The following is an 11,884-nucleotide window of genomic DNA, read 5'->3' as shown; positions in this document are numbered from 1 at the left end:
TGTGACTACCTAAGTGTGTAAGACCGGTCTAGCCAGAATATTTCCACCCCGCATTTGTCTTTCTAGGCTGGGGGGGCTCGTGAACTCCACTATAATTTCCTGGGTGTTATCTCATGATTCCATTATTTTCTCCATATTATTTTCAGCTGAGCATGGTGTTTATTTTCAATTACCGCCACTCGTGACATCATGAGGAAGTTAAGGCGGTGATATCCTCTCCTTATTAAATCCTTTGAATATTGTATAAAAAACCATCATGAACGGGTTTGAATGAATTATGAAACGTTGCGGCTACCCAATTTCAGCCTGAGTTTACCAACTGATACAGCGCTATTCGAAAAGTTATGGCTCAAAGCGCTACCACAATGACCCCGCTAACTCCCGGCGTTGTGCTTGGCCATCCCGATGTTCAAGGGAAATGGCCTAGGGACCCTGAACAACTTGCTGTTAACGGCATTGACAGCGGTGTATTCATCAATGAACTAGCGAATATTGAACTTTTGCCGAGGAGTCTCAAATCATTGAGTGACGGGGAGAAGAAGTCTTTTGGTCAAAACCCCGAGAATCTACATTGGAAAGCCCATGAACAAGGGCCGTCTCCCATCCGCGAAGGAACATATCGTGGGACCAAGCTAGCGCTCACCAAAGCTTATGATCTTATAGAGCAGCGGTACCTTCACCTTATTTATTTTGATTCTCGGATATCGCTAATACGCTCAACAGCTTCATGTCCTTTATGGATGTCGCCAATTTTGAACCATTAGTTCCATCGCCTCTGTCCAGAGAAGAGAAACAGAAGTTCTTTGCTTTTACAAATGGCTCAGACGGTTATCCACCCCATCTAAACCTTGCTGGTAATCTACCAGCAGCAGAGATGGAGAAAAACAAGACGCAGAGATCAACACTCCAGCCATCTGATATATTTAACAAGATGCGTCTGCTTCAACTAAGCTCTCTCTTACCTAGTGTTGTGCCTAATAAATACATTAGAGAAGCTGCCAAGGCAGCAGCATGGGCTTGGTTTGGCTCTATGGGCACACCCGATGCAGGGACCAAACTCGAAGATGTGGAGTCATATAACAGGAAAGCTCGCGGGTCTACACACCGTGAAGATATCTTTGATCTCCCCAACGTGGGTGATTTGGAGGATTGGTACAGCGATAACCGGTTCTGCCAGCAGCAGTTTACAGGGGCAAATCCTACAACTATTGAGCTTGCCTCGGATAGTTGGATACATCACTTCATTCAAGCCGCAAATGCACCAGAGGATTCAGAAGTTAAGCAGTTCATCACTGATCTCAAGGACAATTGTCGTGAGTCATTATACATGCAGGATTACAGCTACTTTCGCGAGGCTGTTGGGTTGGATCCGAGTGCTGTCATCAAGAGTGCGTTTGATGAGCCAGACGAGAAAGCCAAGGGCAGTAAGAGTTATCGTTATGGCTGCGCATCGGTCTGTCTTTTTTATCTCAATGACAAAGGCCAACTGTACCCACTAGCTATTGTTATTGACTGGCGGGAACCGCGGACAGATCTGTGACGATCTACAACCGTGAACTCATGAAACGGAAGAATCTCCAATCAGGAAGCGAGAAGAATTGGCAAAAGGAGAAAGTAAACGATGAAGCCCATGACTGGCCTTGGAGATATGGTGAACTCCCCTACCGTTCAAGGCCCCTTCTTCGTGCGCTGACTTATCCGTTTCAATCTAGCGAAAACCTGCGTACAATGCAGCGACTGGCTTCGACATGAAGTAACTGTGCACCTCACCAATACGCACCTAGTCGAAGAGGCCACAATAGTCGCGGCTAACAGGCAACTCGACCCGAACCACCCCGTGATGAGGTTACTCTACCCACACTGGCAGAAGACCCTGGCGATCAATGCGGCAGCCCGAAACACTCTAGTTCCCCATATAATTGTCGAGTTAATTGGGCTCCAACAAACAGAGGCATATAGGTTTATCCGGCACGCATATAAGACATTCGATTTTAAGCAACGCTACGTGCCGGCAGATCTCAACCAACGTGGGTTCCCTCCGGAGCAACTCGACAGTCCGAAGTTTCACAACTACGCCTATGCCAGATGTATCAACAGCATGTGGCACAAGATTAGGACCTACGTCCAAGAGATGCTGAATTTCGACTACCCACAGCCAGATGCCGATCAAAAGGTCCTTCATGACGAACGCATTCAGGCCTGGTCAGCAGAGATGCGAAGTCCCAGCGGTGCAGATCTTCCATCCTTCCCAACCATCAGCACGCTCGCGGAGCTAGTTGACTGTGTGACAATGTGCATACACATTGCTTCCCCTCAACACACGGCGGTCAACTATCTACAAAATTACTACCAGTCGTTCGTCGTCAATAAACCTCCCTGTCTCTACACCGAGCTTCCCTCATCTCTGAATGACCTGCTCAGCTACACCGAAAAACACCTTGTTGAGGCGCTACCTATGAACCATACTCGGGATTGGCTTCTTGCGTCTCATACACCATACCTACTTAGCTACAAACCCGGCAATAAAGAAAGCCTGATTGTCTACGCTGCTTCGAAGTTCCGGGTATATCACAACAAGGCATCAGAGGAGGACCAGGTCATTGCAAAAGCCACCGGAAAATTTTACACGGCACTTGCTGATAGCGAAGAGGAGTTTAAGGGATATGGGCAAGCCACGGATGATTGGGGGACCATACCGTATGAGGTGCTGAGCCCAGAGTGGAATGCAGTCTCGATTTTGATTTAGGTACCATGGTATGGATGGTATGGCTACGGTGTTGTTGCACTACCCTATACGCCAATCATATTAAACCCAAGAGTCACAGATAAGTACGACGTGATAGCACCTATCAAAAGCGATTTTTATTAATTTAGTTGCCATCCCACGTTGGGCGTAATTTAAATTCCAATCAGATAAATATATGGAAAGTGGATGCCGGGACTATCCAATGATGACCGCTTGCTTGCTAGTAATGCTAAAAAAAGAAGCGGCTTATGGTACGAAATCGCCAATCATTCTTCTAGCTGCACTTCGTTGGCACTGTTCATGCACTATTTTGCTAAAATAAGACATAAAAGCCCAAAAAAAGCCGTTCGTAGAGTTATAGAGGTAAAAGGTAGTGGTGGAAAGGCGTATTCTTATGTACAATCGTGTCCCCACTAGACCTCGGCAGAACCCAATGGGTTAAACCTATGGAACCTAATAATAACCGACGGTTGGTATAGTACTTGTTGGAGATCACGTGACCTCTATGCTTGCTCCCCCACACATTAGCTAGTCCCTCACCTAGATAGTTTCTCTCTTCTTCACGCATCTATCTATTTTTCCAGAGCATCGTGCATTCCATAGTAGTATCTCTCTTCTACCCATTTTAGGTCCGTCCCTCTCTTATATCGCAAGTGTACTATTCGGGTCAATACATGACTTGACAAGCAACTAAATGTTTCCCAACCCCATCGAGTTGCCTCGCAGATCCCTCCACAGCGTTCTAAATGCCGGCCACGAGATCGACACGTAAATAAGACTATTCCAGAATCCCTGCAAAGGAAGCACAAAACTTGACGCATAGTTGAGCCCGAACGAGAAGTCATTGGGGCGAGCAAACGCGTATACTCGGTTGGCCGTGGAGGGAACCTGTACCAGATTAGACTTGGACGCTGCATTGAATTGAATTGAGTTAAGAATGTAACCACCTACCCACGTCACAAGCAGCGCGATGAAGAACAGCATCGCGTATTTCGTATATGCCCACGCCGCAGAGCTCGCCTCTGTCGCCTTCCGCCGCTGCGCATACGAGTCCCCGCCTTCGTGCCGCGCCGATTTGGGAGACCCCTCTGTGCGGAGCGGGGTTGGGTCTGATTGGGGCCGACTCAGACCCTGAGTAGGAGCGGAGCTTTCCCCTGGGCCATGCAGCATGCTGAAGGGATCGACCGGGCCGCCCTCGATCGAGACGGAGTATGGGCTAAACGAGGAGACTGTGAAGCTGCGGGTGGGGAAATCACTGGCTGACACGGGCCGGTGCACTGGCGCGAGGCAGGCAAATTCGCTGGTGACATGGATACCCGAGCGTATGACGAGGGGGGCATCGGGCTGCGTGTCAGAGCCGAGGGACTCAATACCGCTGAGGTTACGTAGCTCACGGTGTTTCTGGTAGATGACGGATCCTGCGCGCAGGTAGATGGAGAAAGTGAGGAAGATGACGAACCACACAGGGCCGTAGAAGACGGCGATGCGGAGGTAGTCCCATGGCAAGGCGACCCAGCACCAAAGCTATACAACGATATTAGAAATTTCATAAGCTTAAGGAAAAGGTACATGGGTCTATGGGTGGTCTTACAATTGCGGAGCCGTAGACCCGGCCTCTGCCATGAGTGTGGATGAAGAAGTATATGAAGGATGGAATGAAGGGGAGGCCGTAGCAGCACACGACATACACCCACTCGATTTGGCGCAGTTGCTCTGAGCCATACTTGTGAAAGAAGGTTAGATAGACATTGCACGCCATGGCAAAGGTCCACAATGCGTCAGCGGGCATGAACCTATCTGCCATTAGATACGCACTGGACTATCGACAGCCAATGAATCATGCAAAAGGGTGGAAATCTCACCACTGAATTAAAAAGGCCTGGAGCTGGCATAAGGGGCTACCAGCCCCAGCCTGGATCCCCGATTGTGAAATCATGGTCGCTATATTAGCCATCATATTGCCCCAGGATGCATAGAAAACGAGACGGTTGATCGGTTTCCGAAATGAGCGAGAGCTGATAAAACTAGCTATGATAACAAAGGTGCCAACCAGCGAGATGGCAGAGCAGACGCGCTCCGTGACTGAGATAGCGACGAGCTGTCGCTGCGAGGGTGTGAGAGCCATGATGTCATGATCTAGATGGCGGCGGGCGTGGTGAGAGATATTTCTAGCACTATAGGGTTCGGTCAAGATCACATGCCCACCAATTCTATATAGAAGGAGGGGAGGAGGAAGGTATGCAGCTGTTTTTACACAGTACAAGCGGCAAAGTCAGCCCCAGATAATGCTCGCGTGGTTTCTTCCTGGGGGAGCACACGGGGACCCGGGAGGCAGTTAGTAATACAGCACAAGCTCGAGAGCTCGGTGGCGCGGTGATAGTAACAAGGACCCATGGAAGCGGCCGGTTCACATAACTCTGTGGCGACTGCGGATCCATGGTAGGTAAGATGCCAAAGTATCGTGACACAGCCAGACAAGCCAAGCCAGCACTAGAGCTGTTGCCAATAACGAATACTCGTCGACGTTAGTAATATTCGTTATCCGTGTTCGCAGTTGTAAACACCACGAATAATATTGGCAAGATTTATTCGTGAATTGACATCGTGCGACTAATTATTTGCTGCATAAGCTGCGAATACGCACACGCTTCTCGCCCCTGCATGACAAGATCCTGGAGATTTTGGACCGTCTAGCATATCAGGGCGGTCCGATATCGTCGTGCCTCGCTATTTACTTCAACAAAATGGAGGTATTTTAGTACAAACATTAACTGGCGTAGTACAGATACTGTCACTAAGTATCTTCCCACCGCATTTTCACCCCACCCCTATCAGATATATATCTCTACATTTTACTATATAGCACCACCGATTTTGCAGCTATTTTAATTTTGAAAAATAGGTTTAATGAAGTAGAAGACTACGCAGAAATGAAATAATACGCGGGGAACTGTGTATTGGACTCTGGAGAGGAAAAGGAAGAGAGAGGAAGCTATTCTAGCTAACTACTGGAAGTCCTGGGTCCGGGCTGTCACGTGACAGATCACATGTTAATCACATGAGCGCATCAACATCTGTTGATAAGAAGCTTTTCATATAATGTCAACAAATGAGAGATCATCCTGTCTTTTACCGATGGAAATCCTCGGTCCGAATTGTATTGTTTTTGCTTACAAATCTGTCCATACAAATTGTCAAACCGGACAGCTATTCATTTTTTAGTTAGAGGGAGAATTCATACATTGTGATTTTACCCTATACGCTTGTATACCTGATTTCGATCATATAACTCTAGCTTCAGCTTACCAGCGTGAGACCGTTTGCCCGATGACCTGAAGGCTTCCATAGTCTTCGTAGAATAGCATTCCAATCATGTAAATTGAAGGTATCCCCACTATTTAGACCCCTCTGGCCGTACAGATGACTCCTTATTAACTATGGCCCTTGTAAACGCAATTTCAAATCCAAATAAAGAACAAATATCACACAATAAAAAAGACACTAAAATTGTAACCTGTTCATCTCGGTGCGTATGCTCTCCCGGTCGTCAGATACAATGTCCACGAGAAAACTGCCGCTCTCCAATTCAGGATCAGTTCCACACTGTATTGATATGTACTTCCAAACACACTGCAGTTCAGCCCCTTCCCAGCTAACCCAACCAAGAGAACGAAGAGAAAAGAAGCACACCACATCCGAGTAAGACGGGGAGGAAGAAGAAGCAAGACCTGGCGAGCTCTGGAGAGAACTAGTCAAACCAAGATCTATCCAATCAGTGCAAACCCCGTAATTGCTCGCTAAGCGAGGCAAACAAAGAAACAAGCAAAAAATGCAATTGACATGGAACCAGACTACCACCCTGCACGTTTCCGAAATCAGCTGGGGAAGCCAGTCATGACAATGGCATGGTCTTCCCAGCTACAACTTCGCTCCTTCCCACAGACTCTAGCCACTCAACAGTCGGTGTATCATTGTCGACTTGTCTAGCAGCAGTGACCGAGCGGGGTAGCACAGAAGCAAAAGCCATGAGTCTCCCAGCGGAGGTAGCATGAAGGTACCGTCTCATCTTGGAGAGTGTTGCACGGCCCACAAGAAGACTAACGACAACCAGGGAGGAGTTCAAGAGCAGAATTGCGAAAACCACAATTGCGGGCACGGCATAGCCAAGGTCGTAGCGTATGGTGGGACGGCGCGTCGAGACGGGCCGAAGCATTGTAGTTCGTGGGCCCGGACTCCCATTTGTCCCGACCACGGCGTTCGCTGCGTAATCTGTCCAAACCAGATTCAGGGCCTTGGTCATTGACTCCGCTGACTTTGACAGTTTACTCCACTGCTGTGCCAAGGCAAGGTTTCCTTCACCAGTGTAATCTGCCAGTCCCTGAGTGCTATATGCCATAGAAGCGATGGCGCCGAGCCCGGAGTCTGGAAACTCGACGCCCGGCAGATTCTGACGACTCTGTGTGGCAACGCCGCTTGACCGAGACAAAGACGTCATCCGAGGGAGAAAGAGGGATGGTTTCTGGACTGTCTTGAGCCGGTCACTGGGGTAATTCGCCGCGGCTTCGTGGGACACGAGACCCCATAGCGGAATCATCCAATACTCTCCTATGACCGAAAGATTCTCGACTCCCCACACGGGGTGGTCGGCCTCACTCTGGTAGTCCTTGTCCGTGATGTTCAGGACGCTTAGCCCTGTGAGATCATCAGTGGTATTGTAGCTGAATGTGACGGACTTGATGGTTGCTTCTATGGCCATTGCGCAGGAGTACATAGGCTTGGACCAGGATGAGCCGGCGGAGTGGAAGGGCCAGTCGTCTTCAACGCTGTCGGATCTCAATGACGCACCCAGTATGAGGGAACAGTATGTGGCGATGTTTCCAATCGTTCCGCGGCTAATGTCGAAGTCTCCACCTTCACAAAGATTCTCTAGATACTTGGTTTGTACATGTCAACCGGATGATAGGGCAAGGGTGAATAACGTACTGATCAAACGAGGAGCAGCCTCGAACGTCCCATCATCTGGCACTCCGCCACTGTTGTTTGCCGCATAGCACCCAAATTGGTTGGGAGCAATAGTCCCAGGATTGTGGAGATCGATGCTACAGCCATGGGCTGTTGTTTGCGAGAGCGGGAATTCTTGTTTCCCTTGCATAGAGGTTCTCCCGTGCAGGTGTAGAGGCTTCTCAGGATCGCTGCCTACGGTTACATTGCTGACGTTGAACTTGCCCATGGCGAAAACATTGGAAAACCAGGCTGCCTGATAGGCGCGCTTCCACAGTTGCGGATCTGCTTGCACCCTCGCCCGATCCCACTCAGGGTTAACCGTATTCAATTCGGAAAAGCCGCCTCGGTCTGTCACGGTCAAGGGACTTCTGCTATTTATTGAGCGCACATCGTTCTCTGGTATTGTATAGTCCAAGGTCAGGTTGGTATCAACACATCTTGAGACAGGTTGGATGAACAGAAGGTCCTCGGTCCAGGTACTCCCGTAAGTCGTCAACGGCGGTGCGCTGTGGTTTCGAAAGCCGACACCCCCATTCTTTGCGTCGACTACAAGACCCTCTATCACTTCATAGCTGTCATCCAAGATCAGAGTCGAAATCTGCCTATAAATTCCGATAGGATACGGTTCGTTGGACGAAGGATCCATTGGTAGAGAGCTGTTGCTTCGACTGGTTTGATTGCTGGTGGTAGCTATTTTTGTCCACGACCACGAACGCCATTGGATATCAAATATACTTGATACAGAGTTGCTGGAAGCTGGGATGCCGCTCGTGAAAAGATCCACTGTCTCCTGCGGTATACTTTTGTCGACAGAGCGATTATTAGAGGGTGTCACTCGCGTTAGATCCGGGCACGTAAAAGGTCTCGCGGGAGCCCCGCAGACGCGACTCCAGGGGACACTTTCATTCCTCGCTGGGGTGCCTATCCCAAATATGCCTCCGTCGGGAATATACTGGAACCGCTCTAATGTGGGAGACCCGGGGATAATCGCTTCGTATAGACCGAGCGGGGTGACAATGGCCGCAATGGAAAGGAGCATCGTAATAATAACGCTGGCATACCGAAAGAATAGCACACGAAATGGAATGCCACTCAAGGCTGCAGAGTCACTGCCCAGAATGGTTGGCCAGTAGGAGGAGTGGAGTATTCGACCGATAGACGACCACGCAATGGCGCTCGTAGTGACAGCATCGTTTTGTTCCCGCAGGGTTCCAATGAAAAGAAAGGCACAGAGAGTTGGCAGGACAAGTTTCACTAAAAGATGAGCATCAGCGACTGACTCGGCCGCGCATTACGCAAAAAGGCCCCTGCCGTACAAACCACCACCCCTGCCGCGATAATACCAGACACCTGGCCGACTGTGAGGTCTGTAGCCATGCTCAGTATCCACACTTGGAATACTAAATACTACGGAAAAATGGACTAGATTTCCCCACTGCGTCCCCAGGATATCTCTACCATTTTAAAGCTCCGCTCGGTTCTCGTACAGGGGCAGACCCCGTATTCAACCCCACTAATACTGAGGCTGCCACCGCAACGCTTGCCTAGGCGCCCAGGCCGGGTCAAGGCCCTAAATGTTTAGCCATCCTTAAAGAGCAGGCCAAGAACAGAGTGGTAGCGAATGGGGTGGTCGAGATAGCCAGCCCCTCGTATCAGCCTTGGCGGTTTCTGCGCATGTGTTTACCTTGTTTCTTTTACTCTTCCGAGACTGGTTCATGTTTAAGGGATTAAAGAAATGTCCGCTATGTAACATTGGGGTAGCGAAAGAGTTCTTTAGTGGTTGTAATTGATAGAACAGGCAATATCTAGGCCTCGAAACCATACGAAGTCGACAACTACATCCATAGTTGCTGCTTCTCTCTTACATGGGCCAGAAGCATGGAAGAATTATTCAGGCTTCATATGACGAGGAGGAAAATTTGATTCTACAATATTCCCAACTGTGGTGCTTTGAGGACGAGGCTACGGCGCCGGTGGAACTATTCATTCGCTACAACATCGGCCAGCTTGTCGGGCTGGAGAGACCACAACTTGATGTTCCATCGCTTAGAAAGTCGGTTACATCAATGAATTTGACATAGCTATCTGGTGTGAATTGAACAAGATGTGGATTGAAAATAGCACCAAGATCCAGTTCTATCGAGGCTCCATCAGCTCTGGTATGTGCCACCGCTAGTGACCTGCGAGTAAGATCTGTGAAACTATTGACGGGCTTTGGTCATCTTCAACGCTCACAGTGACGTCCTAGTAAAAGTCAGTAGTCAAACTCAGTAGCCAAACTTGAAATTCCGGTATTTCACTCACCGTCCAGTAATCTCGAGGAAAGGAGGATTGGAAAATCCGTCGGTTGCCTTGACGAGAGTGGCGGACAACAACAATATGTACTACCTCCAGTCCCACCCTCTTTAGGATCCTTCATAGGAGTGTAGGCATGGTCTCGCGAGTAAAGAAAGCAATGTAGATACAATAGAACTGAAATGATATCTAGTAATCTATCCGTGCCTAGGGACAGCTGTGTGCCTTATAATAAACTAAGAATCGCTACTCTATAGACTTATATGTATATTGTCATGCACAAGATTATGGTCATCTGCGCGATCGATAATCTCGCCGTACCTTTTTCTCGTGTCTCCTTGACGGCCACTTCACCACGTCAACCTGGTATATAGCCTTGCACGGGGAGACAACAGCGTTTTCTTTTTCGGGTCCGTTCAGCGATCCGGTTTTCAACGTAAAGGCCGCCCTGGCCCGCAGAAACCAACGTTCTCAAACCAGCAATGCCTTGGTCGCCTGATCGACTAAGGTAGTATAACTGTACTAATTCGCTTGTTCTCCAGACAAACCGAGACTACAGGACTTGATTCATTCGACCATCATAGTTTCAGGACCTACCTGATAACACTCCTTTTTCCTTGAGAAGTAACAGCGATCATCGACTGGTGCCAGGCTGGGTGGTATCCTACGTACTGGAAATATTGCAAGGCGCGACGAGTAAGAGTTGATCCAGACTAGTTGTTTTCGTTTTGCTCTTACCTTTTTCTGTAGCTTCAAGAATTCGGAGTAACGTTTATCGTCGGCTTTTTGGGCCTTCTTAAGCCCATCGTGCTCCATCATAAGGTCGTTGCGAATCAGCTGGCAATCCGTTTTAAGCTGTAAAATTTTAGGGTCGTTCTCAAGTGCTGCGTGCTGGGACGAGGTAAGAACTTGGGGTACCGATTCATCTCGGGTCAAGCTTGTATTGCTTGCAAGCTTGATTAAAGAGTCTCTTGTAGGCGTCTCTATAAAAGGAGATTGCGTATCGTCCCGCACAGAGACATAGTTGGCAAAAGTGCCCCCTTTTTGATGGCCCATAATGATATTACTTGAATGTTCAAGGTGTCGTACTTAATGTTAGATAATGTCTTCTTTGATACCTAAGAAAGGGTCTTACTGAGATTTGCCGCTGCTCCCTTACGATATTTGTAAGGGGATCCTCTCTCCCTGAATGCAGCCGAAAGACTGGCTTCCTTCTTGTATTCTCTGAACTGGCTGTATGGAGCAGATAGTTTTGAGTCTGTCGTAAAGATTCCGTTCTCGTCCCGACTTGCTCTCCTGAAGATTGGAGTCTCATATAAGCTTTTCTTGAAATGAATAGATGTTCTATATCGGTGGTCCAGCACAGCGGTCAAACCTCAAATATCTCGAGGGCATGTGATGTACGGGCTATCAAATGCACTATCAAGAAACGCGTATGTCAGAATGTCTTGGATAACGCAGAGTCGTAGGTTATCGTTTCTTTCTGTATAGGTGAACACCGGACTATTCCACGTTAGTGAATTCAAATTCATTGAATCATCGTAAAAAGAAAACCCACGCAACATCTTGGTTTCTCACAACTTTATTCAGCCTATGCGTAATTCTCAGAGAAGAACATGTGATGCTTGGTCGTCCGGGTGCTTCCCCATAAACAACTCGATATCCTTCCACTTTAGAGCATCGCTCTTCTCAAATAACCGGATGACTCGACCAATGTGCCGGGTCTAGCAGACGTAGCGGTCATCATCTTTCGTAGGGTATTAAGTTGAAAAAGGCCCCTAAATGTAGGAAATGCAATCTGACTCTTTGCCAATAAATTATAAGTGGTAATCAATACAT

At 48.3% G+C, this 11,884-nt stretch overlaps 4 protein-coding genes across 4 annotated transcripts; 1 reads left to right on the top strand and 3 right to left on the bottom strand.

Annotated features, from left to right (window-relative positions):
• Positions 1-344: 344 nt before the first annotated feature.
• On the top strand, positions 345-2,746 carry N7519_001402 (putative lipoxygenase; the record flags this gene model as incomplete). The annotated part of the gene is made up of 3 exons (XM_057288180.1): positions 345-670; positions 724-1,424; positions 1,713-2,746. 3 exons carry the CDS (start codon positions 345-347, stop codon positions 2,744-2,746), a joined length of 2,061 nt encoding a protein of 686 aa, XP_057154263.1.
• Positions 2,747-3,436: 690 nt separating this feature from the next.
• Positions 3,437-4,871, bottom strand: N7519_001401 (uncharacterized protein; the record flags this gene model as incomplete). The annotated part of the gene is made up of 3 exons (XM_057288179.1): positions 3,437-4,270; positions 4,338-4,539; positions 4,609-4,871. The coding sequence occupies 3 exons, from the start codon at positions 4,869-4,871 to the stop codon at positions 3,437-3,439; spliced, it is 1,299 nt and encodes a 432-aa protein (XP_057154262.1).
• A 1,767-nt stretch (positions 4,872-6,638) lies between these two features.
• Positions 6,639-8,789, bottom strand: N7519_001400 (uncharacterized protein; the record flags this gene model as incomplete). The annotated part of the gene is made up of 2 exons (XM_057288178.1): positions 6,639-7,672; positions 7,730-8,789. The coding sequence occupies 2 exons, from the start codon at positions 8,787-8,789 to the stop codon at positions 6,639-6,641; spliced, it is 2,094 nt and encodes a 697-aa protein (XP_057154261.1).
• Positions 8,790-10,679: 1,890 nt separating this feature from the next.
• On the bottom strand, positions 10,680-11,610 carry N7519_001399 (uncharacterized protein; the record flags this gene model as incomplete). Its single annotated transcript, XM_057288177.1, has 4 exons — positions 10,680-10,709; positions 10,784-11,133; positions 11,181-11,420; positions 11,466-11,610. The coding sequence occupies 4 exons, from the start codon at positions 11,608-11,610 to the stop codon at positions 10,680-10,682; spliced, it is 765 nt and encodes a 254-aa protein (XP_057154260.1).
• Positions 11,611-11,884: the final 274 nt, after the last annotated feature.

Source organism: Penicillium mononematosum, assembly GCF_028829835.1.
Source record: "Penicillium mononematosum strain IBT 11891 chromosome Unknown utg000001l:1.0-4488741.0:1.0-4491989.0, whole genome shotgun sequence".
Lineage (NCBI taxonomy): Eukaryota > Fungi > Ascomycota > Eurotiomycetes > Eurotiales > Aspergillaceae > Penicillium > Penicillium mononematosum.
The sequence above is the reverse complement of the archived record's forward strand: the minus strand, read 5'-3'. Positions and strand labels throughout refer to the sequence as shown.